The sequence below is a fragment of the Hyla sarda genome, chromosome 4, assembly GCF_029499605.1.
Source record: "Hyla sarda isolate aHylSar1 chromosome 4, aHylSar1.hap1, whole genome shotgun sequence".
NCBI classification, from domain to species: Eukaryota; Metazoa; Chordata; class Amphibia; order Anura; family Hylidae; genus Hyla; species Hyla sarda.
In genome coordinates, this window is record NC_079192.1 from 50,714,541 (window position 1) to 50,734,783 (window position 20,243).

At 43.0% G+C, this 20,243-nt stretch overlaps 1 protein-coding gene across 1 annotated transcript in view; it reads right to left on the reverse strand.

Moving 5' to 3' along the window:
- Positions 1-8,286: 8,286 nt before the first annotated feature.
- The window catches only part of LOC130367898 (protein PET100 homolog, mitochondrial), an 88,259-nt gene continuing 76,302 nt past the window's right edge, over positions 8,287-20,243 (reverse strand). Inside the window, exons 4-6 of the mRNA XM_056570883.1 lie at positions 19,405-19,491; positions 15,924-15,956; positions 8,287-8,455 (exon numbers count right to left, since the gene is read on the reverse strand). Of these exons, the coding sequence (XP_056426858.1) occupies positions 8,387-8,455; positions 15,924-15,956; positions 19,405-19,491 (189 nt within the window). The 3' untranslated portion in view covers positions 8,287-8,386. The remainder of the gene's footprint in view (positions 8,456-15,923; positions 15,957-19,404; positions 19,492-20,243) is intronic.

The following is a 20,243-nucleotide window of genomic DNA, read 5'->3' on the forward strand; positions in this document are numbered from 1 at the left end:
AGAGAGGGCGTGGCCTGAAGACGTCATCTCTGCGCCTGGAATAGAAGGAGCTCATAGGGCGGTTCGGCTGTTTGGGCGCCACGGTGGGAGTGGTTAATAGTGTTAGATGGGCGGGGCTTTGCAGATGATTGGTTGCTAGGGGCGTCGGGGAGGGTTTCTAAGGAATACGTTCGGACAGGGGCTGGTTTGGTTCAGTGACGGGAAGTGTGACGGATGCCGAGTTGGGTCATCCGTTCTCCATACGCTATAATGGCAGACGTCTTACTATATTCATTTATGGCAGGGTGTCTCCTGCTGTTGCCAAACTACAACTCCCAGCATGCCCAGACAGCCTTCGGCTGTCCGGGCATGCTGGGAGTTGTAGTTTGGCAACAACTGGAGGCACCCTGGTTGGGAAACACTAATTTAGGGTTTTATTCACACGTACAGGATGCGCTGCAGATTTACGTCACAACCTGCTTAACCCCTTAAGGACTCGGGGTTTTTCCGTTTTTGCACTTTCGTTTTTTCCTCCTTACCTTTTAAAAATCATAACTCTTTCAATTTTCCACCTAAAAATCCATATTATGGCTTATTTTTTGCGTTGCCAATTCTACTTTGCAGTAACATCAGTCATTTTACCCAAAAATTCCCAACGAAACGGAAAAAAAAAACATTGTGCGACAAAATCGAAGAAAAAACGCCATTTTGTAAATTTTGGGGGCTTCCGTTTCTACGCAGTGCATATTTCGGTAAAAATGACACCTTATCTTTATTCTGTAGGTCCATACGGTTAAAATGATACCCTACTTATATAGGTTTGATTTTGTCGCACTTCTGGAAAAAATCATAACTACATGCAGGAAAATGTATACGTTTAAAAATGTCCTCTTCTGACCCCTATAACTTTTTTATTTTACCACGTACAGGGCGGTATGAGGACTCATTTTTTGCGCCGTGATCTGAAGTTTTTATCGGTATGATTTTTGTTTTGATCGGACTTTTTGATCACTTTTTATTAATTTTTTAATGGTATAAAAAGTGACCAAAATGCGCTTTTTTTGACTTTGGAATTTTTTTGCGCATACGCCATTGACCGTGCGGTTTAATTAATGATATATTTTTATAGTTCGGACATTTACGGACACGGCGATACCACATGTTTATTTTTTTTATTTTTTTACACTTTTATTTTTTTTATGGGAAAAGGGGGGTGATTTAAACTTTTATAAGGGAAGGGGTTAAATGACCTTTATTAACACTTTTTTTTTACAGTGTTATAGGTCCCATAGGGACCTATAACACTGCACACACTGATCTCCTATGCTGATCACTGGCGTGTATTAACACGCCTGTGATCAGTGTTATCGACGCTTGACTGCTCCTGCCTGGATCTCAGGCACGGAGCAGTCATTCGCCGATCGGACACCGAGGAGGCAGGTAAGGGCCCTCCCGGTGTCTGATCAGCTGTTCGGGATGCCGCGATTTCACCGCGGCGGTCCCGAACAGCCCGACTGAGCAGCCGGGTCACTTTCACTTTAGAAGCGGCGGTCAGCTTTGACCGCCGCTTCTAAAGGGTTAATACCGCACATCGCCGCGATCGGCGATGTGTGGTATTAGCCGCGGGTCCCGGCCGTTGATGAGCGCCGGGACCAACGCGATATGATGCGGGATCGCAGCACGATCCCGCTTCATATAGCGGGAGCCGGCACAGGACGTAAATATACGTCCTGCGTCGTTAAGGGGTTAAAGATCTTTGCCTTCTAATAGCCATAACACTTTCATTTACCACCTGCAGACCCATATGAGGGCTTGTTTTTTGCGCCACCCATTGTATTTTGTAATGACATCATTCGTTGTACCATAAAATCTACAGCGAAACCTTAAAAAACTATTCGTGGGGCAAAATTAAAAAAAATTGTAAATTTTGGGGGCTTCCGTTTCTATGCAGTGCACTTTTCGGTACCAATGACCCCTTATCTTTATTCTGTAGGTCCATACGGTTACAACTATACTCAAATTATATAGGTTGAGTTTTATTTAAAGAGAACCTCTCATGATCTTGTTAAATATTATAATCCTCCCGATTCACTGCCCCCATCATGATAAACCACCCTCTGCCTTTATTTTTATTATTTTTTTCAGCTTTCTACCTTGATATTGCTCTGTATTTTCTGCTCAGTCTCAGTCAGATTCAGAGACTGGGAAGGGGCGTTCCCCAGCAGACGTGACATCATCTGAAGCCATACAGGAGAGAACTTCCTCCCTCACTCTGCTACACACAGCCCAGAGCAGTTCAGTGTGAGATGAGCTATGATTGACTAAGGCTGCACACACACCCCTCAGCACTCCAGACTGCATTTCCTGATTTTGGACTTCTGCAGCAGGAGTCCAAAGTCTGTGAAAGAGATTAGGCAAAATGTGCTCTGGACAAGTAGGGAGATACCTAGTGGCAGTTTTTTTTTTTAACACATATAAAATATAGAAAACTAAAAAAAATTAACCCCTTAAGGACGCAGGGTTTTTCTGTTTTTGCACTTTCATTTTTTCCTCATCACCTTCTAAAAATCATAACGCTTTCAAGTTTGCACATAAAATTCCATATTATGGCTTATTTTTTGTGTCACCAATTCTACTTTCCAGTGACATTAGTCATTTTACCCAAAAATCCACGGCGAAACGGGAAAAAAAATTCATTGTGCGACAAAATTGAAGAAAAAATTTCATTTTGTAACTTTTGGGGGCTTCCGTTTCTACGCAGTGCATTTTTCGGTAAAAATGACACCTTATCATTATTCTGTAGTTCCATACGATTAAAATGATGCCCTACTTATATAGGTTTGATTTTGTCGTACTTCTGAAAAAAATCATAACTACATGCAGGAAAATTTATATGTTAAAAATTCTCATCTTCTGACCCCTATAACTTTTTTATTTTAGGGGGCTATAGCACTGCACACACTGATCTCTTATACTGATCATTATTCTCCCATAGGGACCTATAACACTGCACACACTGATCTCTGATGCTGATCCCTGCAAAGCCATAGCTTTGCATGGATCAGCTAGATAGGGGCTCGATTGCTGAAGCCTGTAGCTCAGGCTTGGAGCAATCAAACCCAGATTGGACGCGAAGGACACAGGTAAGGAGACCTCCACTCGCGTCCTAGCTGATCGGGACATCGCGATTTTATCGGGATTTTCCAATGAGCCCGACTGAGCTGCTGGGAAGCGTTTACTTTCACTTTTAGACGCGGCAGTCAACTTTGATCACCGCGTCTGAAGGGTTAATAGCGCACGGCACAACAATCGGTGCCGCGCGCTGTTAGCCCAGGGTCCCGGCTATGAATAGCAGCCAGGACCGACCCGGTGTGATGTGACGGTGTGACCCCTTTTTAAACAACGGGCGTAGGGCGTACAGGTACGCCCTACGTCCTTAACAGGTTAAACAAAGTATATTAGAAAGATTTTTTTATTTACCATAAGGAGTGCAATAGCAAAAATTTGTTTTAATGAGAGTGACCATTTAACTACTTAAAAACAATAAAATAATATCATAGGGATAGCTGGGGTGCCGGGCAGGAGATCCCAGGGGTCCGAGCAGACCCCCCTAGATCAATTATCCTATATCCTTTGGATAAATGTCACTAAACTGGACTACCCCTTCTGCATTGTCCATGCTGTACTGTCCTACAGTTTCCTTCTATATCAAAGTTATGTTTCTGCCAAGACAAAAGCAGAGGCATCTCTATAGGGGCACAGAGGTTGCAGTTAAACTCAGCACTGGGGCCCAAAGGTCTCAATGCACCTAAGAGAACAGTATTTCTGTAAATGATAAGTGAGGGTTGGAGGACAAGGTGCAGCTTGTGTAGGCATTCTGGTAGAGCTGGACTGTCCTACTAAACATAGCTTTAGGGTACGTTCAGACGAGCGGATTTGCAGCGGATTTTACTCTGCAGATCCGCCGCTGAAGGACCTCTATATGCTGGCTTTACATGTGCCTGCTTGGGGGGGGGGCAATATGCCGCTACATGCAGACACACTGAAACGATGTGCGAGTCACCGCTCATGCGCGATGTACTCGCACACATCGCGGCCGCTCCCCCTGCTCAATGAGCTGCCGCGATGAGCAAGTATACTGCGCGTGCGCACAGCGACTTGCACATCACAGTGTGTCTGCTCATAGCGGCGTATAGCCGCTCCAAGCAGACACATGTAAAGCCAGCATATAGAGGTCCTTCAGCGGCAGATCCGCAGTGAAATACGCTGCAAAATCCGCTTGTCTGAGCGTACCCTAAAGGGGTACTCCGGAGGAAAATTTTTTTTTTAAATCAACTGGTGCCACAAAGTTTAACAGATTTGTAAATTATTCTATTCTATGCCCTATGCATAGCACTGAACAGTATTAGCAATCAAATGATTGTTATAAATAGTTCCTTATGGGGACTATTAATGTGTAAAAAAATAAAAATAAAAAAAGTATGAAAAATTTGAAAAATCCCCTCCCCCAATAAAAATGTAAATCATCTTTTTTCCATTTTACCCCCAGAAAGTATAAAAAAAATTAATAAACATATCTGGTATCGCCACGTGAAAAAATGTCCGAACTATCAAAATATAATGTTATTGATCCTGTAAGGTGAATGGCGTAAACATAAAAAAAAAAAATTTTAAGTCCAAAATTGATTTTTTTTTTTGTCAAATAATATTCCCCAAAAAGTTTTTTAAAAAATAATGAATTATAAGTTTCATATATGCAAATGTGGTATCAATAAAAAGTACAAATCACGGCACAAAACAGGAGGAAAAATGAAAAAAAATTATAGGTTGTCAAAATAGAGGGATTTTAAATTAACTAATTTTGTTATAAAGTTTGAGATTTTTTTTTAAGCGGTACAGTAATAGAAAAGGTATGTAATCATGGGTATGTAAGTTGTGTAGTTCTGTAGTCCAGTCTGACCACAGTGCTCTCTACTGCCACCTGCTGCTATGTGAATTTGCTCCTACTCTGGAGAGTTCCTGACATGGACAGAGGTGTCAGCAGAGAGCACTTTGGTCAGACTGGAAAGAACTACACAACTTCCTCTGGAGCATACTTTTTTTTATAGAAGTAACTTACAAATCTTTATAATGTTCTTTCACCAGGTGATTTGATTTGGAAATATTTTTTTCCACTGGAGTATTCCTTTAAAGAGTACCTATCACCATCTAAACTTTCCCTAATCTCCCTCCCCATCTGTCCCTGACCCTGACTAACTATATCCCTGCATTAATTTTGCTTTAAAACCCCCTAAAAATACCTTTTTTCTATGCTCTCCAGTAGCTCAATTCAACCCACAATGCATAGGAGGTTGTCATAGCAACAAGTCCATGGAGAGAGAGATAAGCAGTGCATATATAATTAGCCATGTGGAAAGTGGATAGAGGGGAGAGGAACTGAGAAAAAGAGAAGAGGGAATGTATCCTCTCTGTTTGCTCCCTGCTTCTGTATGACTTGTGTCTGACTGACAGGCTGGGAGCTGCACAGAGCAGATTTCAGACTCACTCACTGAGTCCGAAATGCTTGCTGACAGGATTGCTAGGGAGACCCCAGTGGAGAAGTTTGAAAAAAACATGAAAGGAGGACATTTTTTTTTACATAAAAGCAATTAAAAAGTTATTCAGTAAGGCTTAATCTTTAATATATAAAAAGTTTGTTTCATGAGAGGTACACTTTAAGCAATATCTAGCATTGTAGAGACTTTAGGTCCTGTGAGTTGTGCGGTGCGGCTTCCATGGACTTCAATTGTTTCTTTATCACATCCCACAGATAATCGATCGGATTAAGAACTGAAGAATTTGGAGGCCAAGTCAACACTTTGATCTCTTCATCATGTTCCTCATTCCTGGTTAATCTTTGCCGTGTGGTCGGGGAAATTATCCTGTTGAAGGACGCCACTGCCATTATGGATCCCGCTGCCATGAAGGGAAGGACTTGTTCTGTACAATAGATGGGTGGTACCTGCTACAGTAACACTCATATGATGGCGACCATAACCATGTTGCCAGTTCCCCATTTGTCCCCTCTAATACCACTTTTGGTAGGTAAAATTATCTGCTGAATACTGGAAACAGCTCACAAGATCGGATGTTCTGGAGATGCTCTCACCCGCATGGAATTCTGCAAGGAGATTCCTCTGCAGCAGAGTCCCATTGAATTCAATGGGATTCTACTGCGTTGTGCAGGGGGTGGAATTTCCACACCAAATTTTTCTGGAATGGAAATTCTGATTTCTGTGTCCGCAGAAAGAATGAACCTGTCCATTCTTTCTGTGGACTCGGGACAGAACGCATAGCCGTCTGTGAGACGATACTTTTCCTTGTAGTCCTAGTGCTGTCTGCACATAGATTTTCCGTGCTGACATTTCGTGGTGTGAACATAGCCTTAAGGTCTATGCACACTATGGAAATTTAGGGAGTGATTTCCAAGCTGAATACTATCAGTGCATGCACGCTGCCCAGAATCAGGGTTCATTTCATTTCAGCATCTGCAGCAGAAATTAACCCTTTAAGTGCAAAATCCTAGTCACATTATAGGGAAGAAAAAAAGTATTTTTTTTGTACGTTTGCTCACGGAAAGAAATGATTGGTCTATAATAATTTTAACCCTTTAAAGATGCAGGATGTATATTTATGTCCTGCACCGGCTCCCGCGATATAACGCGGGGTCAGATGGTGACCCTCCGTCATATCTTGTCGATCCCGGCGGCCATCAACGGCCGAGACCCGCGGCTAATAACGGACATCCCCGATCGTGGTGATGCCCGTTATTAACCCTTCAGATGCTGCGATCAAAGTTGATCACAGCGTCTGAAATTTAAGTGAAACCTTTCTGGCTGCCCGGCCGGGCTGATCGGGACCAGTCCCGATCAGCTGTGCGGACACGAGTGGGGTCCCTACCTGCCTCCTCATTGTCCAATTGCCAAATGACTGCGCCGTGTCTGAGATCCAGGCAGGAGCAGTCGGGCGGCGATAACACTGATCAATGCCATGCGATTTCATAGCAGTGATCAGTGTAAGAAATCAGTGTGTGCAGTGTTATAGTCCCTAATTGTCAGGGGCAAATGTACAAAATCAGCAGGGGGAGAGTGCATGCCCTTGGGGCAGATATTTCTGTGATCCCTACACCGGGTAAAGATCGTTCTTTCCGTGAAGAAAATCTGTAGTGTGCATGGCCAAGTTATAGCAATAAAGCACATGGAAGCAGCTGTGCCGGAATAAAACAAATGGCGCTGTACAACTAGTAATGGTGAGCGTGCATGATATTGGCAAAAAAAACAAAAGCCGGAGTGCTTTTTTAGAGTGGTACTCCGCTGCTCAGCATTTGGAACAAACTGTTCCGGACGCTGGAGCCGGAGTATAACTGAAGGAAAAGAAACTGGCGATGGCTCGATCAGGTCCATTCACAAGGAGTCCGGATGTGAAGAGTATCAAAATTTATTGACAAAATACAGTAGGCCAGAATATTTACAAAGTACAAGACGCGTTTCGGGAGTAACTGTCTGAATAGCTGTCTGATGGGATAGTATCATGTACAGGTATATGTACAGTTAAATTTGGCGGCAAGGGGAAGGTCAGAGTTCACATGGGTGGTCACTTGTGTGACTGTCACATAGGTAAAGACAGAGCTTTTACAGAAAATGTGATGAGGATACCATGTTTTGTGAATAAAAGCATATGGGGGGGACATATATTTAATAAAGTGATTTCAATTGGGCATAAAGTTATTTTTTCGTATTTATTTCATGAATTTTTTCTTTCTGTAATGGAAATCTGAAAGAGAGGCTTGGTTCCCCTCAGACTGGGGCGAGGTCTTGGTGGTCCAGGTGTGTGTACCGGAGATTGCCCGCCTTTCATTCATAAGAAGAGCAACCAATGAGATTGCGGGACTAGATTGAAGTCATAGTGTGTGGTAGAAGTGTGTTTGGCATATGCCCGCCTTTTCATTCATATGAGGAGCGACCAATGGGGTCGTGGGACCGGCCTGACGTCATAAACTGTGTGGAGCAATGTTTGGCATATGCGAGGCGACTAATCAGGAAGCTTACAGGGTGGACGTATGGCCAATCACGCCCCCTCCCATAGACTTGCATTGAGGGGGCCGGGCGTGACATCATGAGGGGGCGGGGTTATGACGTCACAAGCTCCCGGCGCCTGCCCCAGCGATCCAAACGCTGAGCAGTGGAGTAGATCACATTTTCTAGGGACATTAGCCTCACTCCCCAGATCACATTATACAGAGTAAACCGGAAAATGAGACATCTCCAATATGTACAAAACATCTCTTTATTGTAGGTATATATCATGTATGTTACAGACGCCATATACAGAGTGCAATACAACTTTGAGGGGCTTGGTGGGGGGTGCTCTAGTCTTCCATATAGAGCTTCTCTCTCTGCAGTCTAATGGTCTCCTTCCTTTCCTGCAGCTGTCTCTTCTGTGTGAAGAAGGATTGCAAGGTTAGATAAAATAGAATAAAGAAGTAATGCGGCTCTACAATAGGAGGAAGGGAGCGAACGAGAACTGGTAATTAGGCTGTGTACCCCTATACAACCACAGAGTAAATAAATAAGAAGACAAAAGGTAACCGTAAGATCCTTGTATATATAGTGTATAGGAGCTTGTTGTGTGCAATGAATCAGATATATTACTTGTATATACAGTATTGATGTTGTATCCAATCAAATAGAAATCAAATTACATCATTAAAATACACACATTTATTTAGTATTTGATTATAAACTCGAGCTGTCTGCAGGGCCTTTGCAGAGGCTCGCTGTATTTAAACCTAAATAAAAATATTTAATAAAAAAAAACCATAAAAATTATAATAAACGTATAAAACAGAATATAGTACTGCCACTTAAAGGGGTACTTCACTGCTCTGCGGACGTCATAGCCCCGCCCCCTCAATGCAAGTCTATGGTAGGGGGCGTGGCAGCTGCCACGCCCCCTACCATAGACTTGCATTGAGGGGGCGGGGCTATGACATCACAAGCTCCCAGCGCCGACTCCAGCGTTCGGTACAGTTTGTTCCAAACGCTGAGCAGCGGAGTACCCCTTTAAGTATAAAAATGAGTCCTGGTCAAAGCTCATCTAAGGGGATTTTGCTAAAGTATGATAGTTCTAGTTCCTGAAGGATAAGTAGAAAATCTTGTTTTGTGATCCTGGGAAAGCAGGGTGATGATGCAATTAGATGCTGTGCATCCATTGGTGGTATAGTAGAATCCTGTAGTGGTGATAGGTGCTACACCCCGTACTGTAGAGGGTTTGTCCTGTACTGTATTTGGTATTGTGTATCGGTTGGTGGTACAGCGTTAACATATGCAGGAAACCTGTTGGAGGAGAACGGTGCGTGCTGTGCACTGCTTACCGATCCCGATGTTCGGTCCCGTGGCGCTCTCACACTTACCCGCCTATGGTTCCAGCTGGATAGTGGTATCGCCTGTCCTGGTTGGTGATCCACTGTCACCGGGGAGCCCGGGGAGGGAGAGATCGCTGTGTGATGTCCGGAGTCGGAGAAGTCCTGTAGATGCTGCAGGCGGCGTCTTCCATGAGGGTTTACCGTGCCGGGTGCCAAAGTCCTGTCTTTATGTCGGATGGGGATAAACTTAAAAGATCTTGAAGTGGCAGTGCTGTACTGCTAGTAGGCTAGACGGGTTTCGGAGCGTGCTGTGCTCCTTTTTCAATAGCTGTGCATGTTTAACCCCTTAAGGACCAAGCCCATTTTCACCTGAAGGACCAGGCCAATTTTATTTTTGCATTTTCGTTTTTTGCTCCTCATCTTCTAAAAATCGTAACTCTTTTATATTTTCACCAACAGACTTGTATGAGGGCTTGTTTTTTGCGCGACCAGTTGTCCTGCATAATGACATTATTTTACCATAAAATGTATGGCGCAATCAAAAAAAATACTATGTGTGGGGAAATTAAAAAGAAAACCGCAATTACCGTATATACTCGAGTATAAGCCGAGTTTTTCAGCACGATTTTTCGTGCTGAAAACACCCCCCTCGGCTTATACTCGAGTGAACTCCCCCACCCGCAGTGGTCTTCAACCTGCGGACTTCCAGAGGTTTCAAAACTACAACTCCCAGCAAGCCAGGGCAGCCATCGGCTGTCCGGGCTTGCTGGGAGTTGTAGTTTTGAAACCTCCGGAGGTCCGCAGGTTGAAGACCACTGCGGCCTTCAACATCATCCAGCCCCCTCTCACCCCCTTTAGTTCTGAGTACTCACCTCCGCTCGGCGCTGGTCCGGTCCTGCAGGGCTGTCCGGTAAGGAGGTGGTCCGGTGAGGAGGTGGTCCGGGCTGCTATCTTCACCGGGGAGGCCTCTTCTAAGCGCTTCGGGCCCGGCCTCAGAATAGTCACGTTGCCTTGACAACGACGCAGATGCGTCGTTGTCTAGGCAACGGCTCTATTCCGGGCCGGAAGCGCGGAGAAGAGGCGCCCCCGGTGAAGATAGCAGCCCGGACCACCTCCTCACCGGACCACCTCCTTACCGGACAGCCCTGCAGGACCGGACCAGCGCCGAGCGGAGGTGAGTACTCAGAACTAAAGGGGGTGAGAGGGGGCTGGATGATGTTGAAGGCCGCAGTGGTCTTCAACCTGCGGACCTCCGGAGGTTTCAAAACTACAACTCCCAGCAAGCCCGGACAGCTGATGGCTGCCCGGGCTTGCTGGGAGTTGTAGTTTTGAAACCTCTGGAGGTCCACATGTTGAAGGCCGCAGTGGTCTTCAACCTGCGGACCTCCGGAGGTTTCAAAACTACAACTCCCAGCAAGCCCGGACAGCTGATGGCTGCCCGGGCTTGCTGGGAGTTGTAGTTTTGAAACCTCTGGAGGTCCGCAGGTTGAAGACCACTGAGGGCGAATGATGAGAAGAGGATGATGAAGGGGGGTGGGGATGATGAAGGGGGGGGGGGTGTGGGATGATTACAAGGGGATGATGAAGGGGGGATGTGTGGGATGATAAGGGGATGTGTGGGATGATGACAAGGGGATGATGAAGGGGGGATGTGTGGGATGATAAGGGGATGTGTGGGATGATGACAAGGGGATGATGAAGGGGGGATGTGTGGGATGATGACAAGGGGATGATGAAGGGGGGATGTGTGGGATAAGGGGATGTGTGGGATGATGACAAGGGGATGATGAAGGGGGGATGTGTGGGATGATGACAAGGGGATGATGAAGGGGGGATGTGTGGGATGATAAGGGGATGTGTGGGATGATGACAAGGGGATGATGAAGGGGGGATGTGTGGGATGATAAGGGGATGTGTGGGATGATGACAAGGGGATGATGAAGGGGGGATGTGTGGGATGATGACAAGGGGATGATGAAGGGGGGATGTGTGGGATGATAAGGGGATGTGTGGGATGATGACAAGGGGATGATGAAGGGGGGATGTGTGGGATGATAAGGGGATGTGTGGGATGATGACAAGGGGATGATGAAGGGGGGATGTGTGGGATGATGACAAGGGGATGATGAGGATGTTAATGACGGGTCTGGATGATGACAGGGGGGGATGAGGTATTTCCCACCCTAGGCTTATACTCGAGTCAATAACTTTTCCTGGGATTTTGGGTTGAAATTAGGGGTCTCGGCTTATACTCGGGTCGGCTTATACTCGAGTATATACGGTATGCTAATTTTGGAAGGTTTCGTTTTCACGCCGTACAATTTACGGTAAAAATGACATGACATCTTTATTCTGTGGGTCAATACAATTAAAATGATACCCATGATTACATACTTTATTATTGTTGCGTTTGAGAAAAATCGCAAACTTTTAAACCAAATTAGTATGTTTAAAATCCTTCTATTTTGACGACCTATAATTTTTTCATTTTTCCGTATAAGTGGCGGTATGAGGGCTCATTTTTTGCGCCATGATCTGTCATTTTTTTATTGATACCACAGTTGTGTATATAAAACTTTTATACATTTTTTTATTTTTTAAATAAAATGTGACAAAAAAGCAGCAATTTTGTGGGATCAATAACATAATATTTTAAATATTTCAGACATTTACACACGCGGCGATACCAAATATGTGTATACATTTTTTTTTACACTTTATTGGGGTAAAATGGAAAAAAAGGACATTTTACATTTTTATTGGTGAGGGGATTTCTTCCTTAATTTTATTATATTTTTTTTTTATACTCTTTATTTTTACACTTTAGGGGACTATCTATAGCAATCCTTTGATTGCTAATACTGTTCTGTGCTATGCATAGGACATAGCACTGATCAGTGTTATCAGTCATCTTCTGCTCTGGTCTGCTCGATCTCAGACCAAAGCAGAAGAACCGTGGAAGGCGGCGGAGGCAGGTGAGGGGACCTCCGCGCTGCGGGTGATCCAATCATCCACATTTCTGACCACACTCCCGGAGATTCCGTGATCTGTATTGATCACGGCATCTGAGGGGTTAATGGCAGACATCAGCGTGATCGCGGATGTCGGCCATTACAGCCGGGACCAGCCTAGCATGATCCAAGAATCGCTCCGATGCTCGCGGTCATGTACAGGACGTAAATATACGTCCTGGTGCGCTAAGTACCGCAGCACCAGGACGTAAATTTACGTCCTTGGTGGTTAAGGGGTTAAAATGGAGATGTGGTGGCTTTTTATAAGGATATTTTGGGTGTGATTGGATAATGGTTCACAGGTTGAAAATAAAACCTGGAATGGATTCAAAGGGGGGTTGGTATTGGTTAGATATGGCATGGAATGGTGATAAGGTTGGGAATTGGACAACTATATATTTAAATAATATATATTGCTAATACATGAAATATAGCATAATAATGTATCGTCAGGTATAAATATATAATTAAGTATATAGTTAATGGAGGAGACGTATCTTTTAGAGGGTATAGGTATATGAAAGTATATATTGTACAGTGTATATAATGTAGAGGGAAATGAATATAGGGGGGGGGGGGGGTGGACTCTTGTGCGGGAGGAGTCAAGGCGCTGGGTACCAGTCTGGCCCATCATTCCTCTTGCAGCTTGGGGTCAGTCTCCAACTATTAAAGACTAACATTTCTAACTCTACATTTAGCCCTTTCGGGATTAATGTGTCCATTTGATAGATCATCTTAGATTCTCACCTAGACATTTTTTTAATAAAACGTCGTCCTTTCCAGTCTGGGTGAATAGACCGGGGGGCCGCATAGTTGGTCATTCCTTGTAATGTACAGACAGTGAGTGGTTTCCAACCCCCTTTTGATGTAAAGTTCTCTGTGATAAGTTTTTTCCGGGTTCTTGATGTCCGACCAATGTACTGTGTCTTACAGGGGCATTGAATAATGTAGATAATCATTTTGCTATTGCAGGTTAAAAGTTCTTTGATGGTATAAATTGTATTGTTTGATGTTACGGTTTCTGTTTTGTTGGGGGAGGTGGTGATCGTACGGTTATTGCGTTGCTGCATCTGAAAAAACCTTTTGCATCTGATAACGTTGATTGGTGGTTATGTTGACGTATGGCGTTTGTGGTTCTTGTTGTGGGAGCAATTTTGAGGCCTAGATTGGGTGCTCTTGTAAATACAATGGGGGCTTGTGATGTAATGTTGGTCCTAATATTTCATCTGTTTGCAGTAAGCACCAATGTTTATTGATGATTTATTTTATCTTGGCGATGAGCGGTATTGAAAGGTAAAACGAGTTTGGCTGCTTGTTGTGTTGTGTTTGATGTTTGTGATGGTTTGTCTATGAAAAAGGTTTCTCTAGTTACTTTGCTTTGTTGAATGAGTCCTCTAGTCATTTTTCGGGTTCTGCTTTTCTTGAAATTGATGGGTGAGTAATTGAGATTCTTCTTCAAATTGTTGTGTATCTGTACAGTTTCGTTTTATTCATCTAAATTGTCCGTATGGGATGTTTATAAGCCATTGACGGCTGTTGAATCTTATGTAGCCGTTTACGGTAAGTGTTGGAAATTAGTCTAGAGTCTTGTGCTTTGATGGTAATGTCTAGGAAATCTATCTGATGTGCTAATATTAGCAGTGAATAGTAAATTGAATTTGTTTTGATTTAATTGAACAATGATAATTTGAAGGGATTGTGGTGCATCTTTCCAGATGATGATATTGTCTACGTAACGTTTCCAGAGGACCAGGTTCGCGTCCAGATGGGGGGGGGGGGGGGGGGGGGAATGGTAATTTCCTTCCAGTATGCCATGAATAAGTTAGCAAAGCTGGGCGCGAACCTGATCCCCATAGCTGTCCCAAAGATTTGAAGGTAGAACTGGTCATTAAAACAGAAATAGTTTATTTAAAAGTATATAGTGGATGCCTTGTAGAATGAATGAAATATGTTCTGGAGGAATGTTGCTTTTGGACAACCAGTGGTTTATGGCATGAATCCCTTGTGTATGATTTATGGAAGTATATAGTTCACTTACGTCTAATGTTGCAAGGCACCAATTTGGTTGCCATTGTACTGTCTCCATGATTTTAGTTATTTGGGTTGTATCTTTGATGTATGATGGAGTAAGTTTTACATGAGGTTGAAGTAGGGTGTCAATGTATTCAGATGGGTGAGATGTTAGAGATTCAATTCCTGAAATTATGGGTCTACCTGGTGGGTTGGATGGATTCTTATGTATCTTTGGGATTTTTTTTCCCCCACTATATATACACATCTATTACGTTACCATAATCTTATTTTATTTTACATACTACGTCCATATATTATGTCTTTCTAAAATAATGCCACATCTAAAAGGTATATACTACCTTAGATATACACCATTATATACATGTACCCATGATCAACTCATTTCTAATGTGAACCTCATTTTCTATAATTCTTTTATTTCTTCTATTGCTATATATGAATCATTTATGTTTTTAATGTAATTATGTATTTTTCACTTTGTTAAAATATATTATTTAAATATATAGTTGTCCAATTCCCAACCTTATCACCATTCCATGCCATATGTAACCAATACCAACCCCCCCTTTGAATCCATTCCAGGTTTTATTTACTACCTGTGAACCATTGTCCAATCAGACCCAACGTATCCTTATAAAAAGACACGACATCTCCATTTTAAATATGCACAGGTATTGAAAAAGGAGCATAGCACACTCCGAAACGCGTCTAGCATACTAGCAATACAGCACTGCATCTTCAAGATCTTTTAAAGGGGTACTCCGGTGGAAAACTTATTTTTTTAAATTAACTGGTGCCAGAAAGTTAAACAGATTTGTAAATTACTTCTATTAAAAATTCTTAATCATTCCAGTACTTATTAGCCGCTGTATACTACAGAGGAAATTCTTTTGTTTTTGGATTTATTTTCTGTCACAACCCCAGTGCTCTCTGCTGACACCTCTGTCCATTTTAGGAACTGTCCAGAGCAGGAGAGGTTTGCTATGGGGATTTTTTCCTGCTCTGGACAGTTCCTGACAAGGACAGAGGTGTCAGCAGAGAGCATTGGGGTTGTGACAGAAAATAAATTCAAAAACAAAAGAATTTCCTCTGTAGTATACAGCCGCTAATACTGTAAGTACTGGAAGGATTAAGATTTTTTTTATAGAAGTAATTTACAAATCTGTTTAACTTTCTGGCATCAGTTGATTTAAAAAAAAAATAATAAATAAATAAAATATATATATATATATATAAGTTTTCCACCGGAGTACCCCTTTAAGTTTATCCCCATCTGATTCATTGCACACAACAAGCTCCCATACACTATACATACAAGGATCTTACTAGAGAACGGTTACCGTTTTTTTCAATTCTGGTGCAAATTCTGGCGGAGACAGAATTTCTGGCGCAATGTGCCAGAATCTGGCGCATGACCCGACAAAACATGTCGGGTTTAGAATAGTAAATCAGGGCCACAGTGTCCATTTTCTCTCCCCACCTGTACTGTTCATTACCTGTTCATCTTTTTCCGGGGGATAAATCTCTCTCTGAAATTAAAAATACAAATAAAAATGAATATGGAAAATGAATTATATATAAAACATTATTTTATGCATTCATCTAAAACCATATTAGAATAAGCAATAAGAAATGGTCGTGGAAGTCACCATAGGTGCAAAACATTTAAATCTTCTTTATTTGGACATCAAACAAAAAGGTGCAACATTGGAGGGTACAGAACAAGACCATTTCACTGTTCTCTACGTCATCCGTCTAGTACCGCCATTTTATCAGTTCTACTCTATTGTGCATAAGTAGGCATCCTTATTTTACAAGGGAATAGTCCATTAGAACATGGACAATTACAACCAACACACAGTGAAGCACTATGTGCGAAATGCAAGAGGTTAAAGGGGTACTCCGGTGGAAAACTATTTATTTTAAATCAACTGGTGCCAGAAAGTTAAACAGATTTGTAAATTACTTCTATAAAAAAAAATCTTAATCCTTACAGTACTTATCAGCTGCTGTTTACTACAGAGAAAGCTTTTTTATTTCTTACCTGTCTGACCACAGTGCTCTCTGCTGACACCTCTGTCCATGTCAGGAACAGTCCAGACCAAAAGAGGTTTGCTATGGGGATTTTCTCCTGCTCTGGACAGTTCCTGACATGGACAGAGGTGTCAGCAGAGAGCACTGTGGTCAGACAGAAAGGAAATTCAAAAAGAAAAGAATTTCCTCTGTAGTATACAGCAGCTGATAACTGGAAGGGTTAAGATTTTTTTTAGTAGAAGTAATTTACAAATCTGTTTAACTTTCTGGCACCAGTTGATATAAAATACATTGTTTTCCACCGGAGTACCCCTTTAATGCACTCAGGTCAATACGTTTATCTAAGGCTGCATTCACATCACTTTTTGCAGTTACGGTCACCGGATCCAGCTGGGAAATGTGAAAACCAGGCGCTCCCGTGTCCCAGCCGGCCCCGGTCTGTATTTCATTTGAATGAGCCGACCGGAGTCAGACAGTGACTCTGGTCGGCTAATTTTTGCCCCATATAAGGTTTTCTGACCAGACTGAACACCGTGGTATGCTATGGTTTCCAGTCCAGCCAGCATGTTCATTCTTTCTGAGGACTCTACACGGAATGCATAGGCATCTATGAGACAGCGCATTCCTGGGCGGTCCCTTTTTTTTTTCTCCAGAGGAATCCTTTAAAGGGGTACTCCATCCCTAGACATCTTATCCCCTATCTAAAGGATAGGGGATAAGATGTCAGATCGCCGGGGTCCTGCCGCTGGGGACCCCCGCAATATAGCAAGCAGCACCCACTTGTAACTGCTTCCGGCTAATTCCTTCCGACCACGTGGATGGAAGATTGCGACGTCACGACTCCGCCCCCGTGTGACATCACGCCCCGCCCCCTCAATGCAAGTCTATGGGAGGAGGCGTGACCACAGTCACGCCCCCTCCCATAGACTTGCATTGAGGGGGCGGGGCGTCACACAGGGGCAGAGTCGTGACGTCACTATCTTTCGTCCCCCTCAACGACAGTCACGCCCCCTCCCATAAACTTGCATTGAGGGGGCGGGGCGTGACATCGCACGGGGGCGGAGTCGTGACGTCACTATCTTTCGTCCCCGTGGTCGGGAGGAAATAGCCGGAAGCAGTTACAGGTGGGTGCTGCTTGCTATATTGAGGGGGTCCCCAGCGGAAGGACCCCGGCGATCTGACATCTTATCCCCTATCCTTTAGATAGGGGATAAGATGTCTAGGGGTGGAGTACCCCTATAAGCCAACACAGCAGAATATTTACTATATGGCTTCTCAAGACACATTGGTTTTATGTCTGCTGAGTTATATTTCATTAAATGGGAACAGTCACTAAAAAATAAAAATAAACCTTTGACATGTCACAGAGATAAGTCAAGCGTTCTTATCGGTCGGGGTCTTATTATTGAGACCCCACCAATCAGGAGGAGTGGGGATAGACATGCGGCTCTCTGCAATCTTTGTCTCTCTTCCCCATAGACTTACAATGGAGCAGCCAGACAAAGATCCTTGATGTCTCTGTGAGGTGTCAAAAGTTTTTTTTAAAGTGACAGAAGCGTTGTAAAGAGCTACAAAGTGTTGTACAAATGGCAAAAATACTACATTTCACTTATATCAAAGAGGTTACGCATAGAGGGACCCCTCTTATATACTACTCTATAACTAGGCAGGTTTATTGTTCAGGGCACAAGAAAAGCTGGATGACAACTACAAACAAAGTAACATCTGATTGAAGAGGTTTGTAAATGAGACACTTTTTGGCGGTGTTTCCTCTACAGTATTTGCCAAAACTGGTTTTAAAAGGGGTTATCCAGGGAAAAAAAACTTAGATATATATCTATCTATTGGCTCCAGAAAGTTAAACAGATTTGTAAATGACTTCTATTAAAAAATCTTAATCCTTTCAGTACTTATGAGCTTCTGAAGTTAAGGTTGTTCTTTTCTGTCTAAGTGCTCTCTGATGACACCTGTCTCGGGAAACGCCCAGTTTCGAAGCAAATCCCCACAGCAAACATCTTCTAAACTGGGTGTTTCCCGAGACAGGTGTCATCAAAGAGGATTTAGACAGAAAGAACAACCTTAACTTCAGAAGCTCATAAGTACAGAAAGGATTAAGATTTTTTAATAGAAGTAATTTACAAATCTGTTTAACTTTTTGGAGCCAGTTGATATATAGAAAAAAAGTTTTTTCCTGGATAACCCCCTTTAATATGTCAGTCACAGAGGAGCTGCCAGGGGTGCGACTGTATTTACTACAGGTGAGGAACTGGCTTTGAGCCCTTGGTTTTAAATAGGTTATTCAGGAATTGAAAAACAGAGCTAAATTCTTCTACAAACATCACCACATCTGTCCTCGGGTTGTGTGTGGTATTACAACTTGGCTTCATTCACTTCAATAGAACTCAGCTGCAATTCCACATACAACCCGAGGACAGGGGTGGCACTGTTCTTCCAATCCTGGATAATTTCTTAAAAATAGGATCAGCAATGTGGTGGCACTGACATGAGTTGACAATGATTTTCATCATCATTTAGTCGGTCTGCACTGTAATTGCAGTGGGCAATGCTCATGCAAGTGTGTTAAAAAAAAAAAAAAAAAAAAATTATATATATATATTATATATATATTTATTTATTTATGAATAAACCCTTCCTATAATAAAAATTGCAAAACTACAACTCCCAGCATGCCTGAACAGCCAAAGGCATGCTAGAAGTTATAGTTTTGCAACAGCTGGAGGCACACTGGTTGGAAGCACTGGGCTAACTCATTGTGAAAAGAATAGTTGGCTGCAGCTCTCCATTAGGGCATGTGATGGCGCTATAGAGCCCCATAACCTGAGCACTGCAGTATAAAGTGGTTATTACTCATACACAACTCCCAATAGGATGCACTGCACCATGTGAAGGGTCAGGGTCACTTATCTGACTTCCATGACCTACCTTACGTTTCACTATGTATTCTTCAAAGTATTCCGGCTGATTAGAGATCCAGAACATGGTCACCGGGAACGTCAGGTACAGCGCCATCTAGAGGGAAGATAGGAAAGTGCATTCGTTAGAAAAGAAGCCGTTCCTTCTGGTGTTCTGCTCCGTAATTGGGACATAATGGGATAAAACATTGCTGGTGGACCCGCTGCACACCGGACACAGATCGGGCCTGTCAGACCATCCTAAGCTGAATGCGTGTACCATTTCACTGGACATTACAGGATCTGCAGCTGTTTCCACAACTCCCAGCATATCCTATTACAGAATATGCAACCGCTGACACTACAACTCCCAGCATATCCTATTACAGAATATGCAACCGCTGACACTACAACTCCCAGCATATCCTATTATAGAATCTACAACTGCTGATACTACAACTCCCAGCATACCCTATTACAGAATCTACAGCTGCTGACACTACAACTCCCAGCATACCCTATTACAGAATCTGCAACTGCTGACACTACAACTCCCAGCATACCCTATTACAGAATCTACAGCTGCTGACACTACAACTCCCAGCATACCTTATTACAGAATATGCAACTGCTGACACCGCTGACACTATTATCCCAGCATATCCTATTACAGAATCTACAGCTGCTGACACTACAACTCCCAGCATACCCTATTACAGAATATGCATATGCTGACACTACAACTCCCAGAATACCCTATTACAGAGTATCTCACTATTAGTAAAAAAAAAAAAACATAAGGCGGAGCCTCCCATGGGACAGTACATCCAAACCAATATAAAGGCAGAGATTATGTAGCAGAATGGTGAG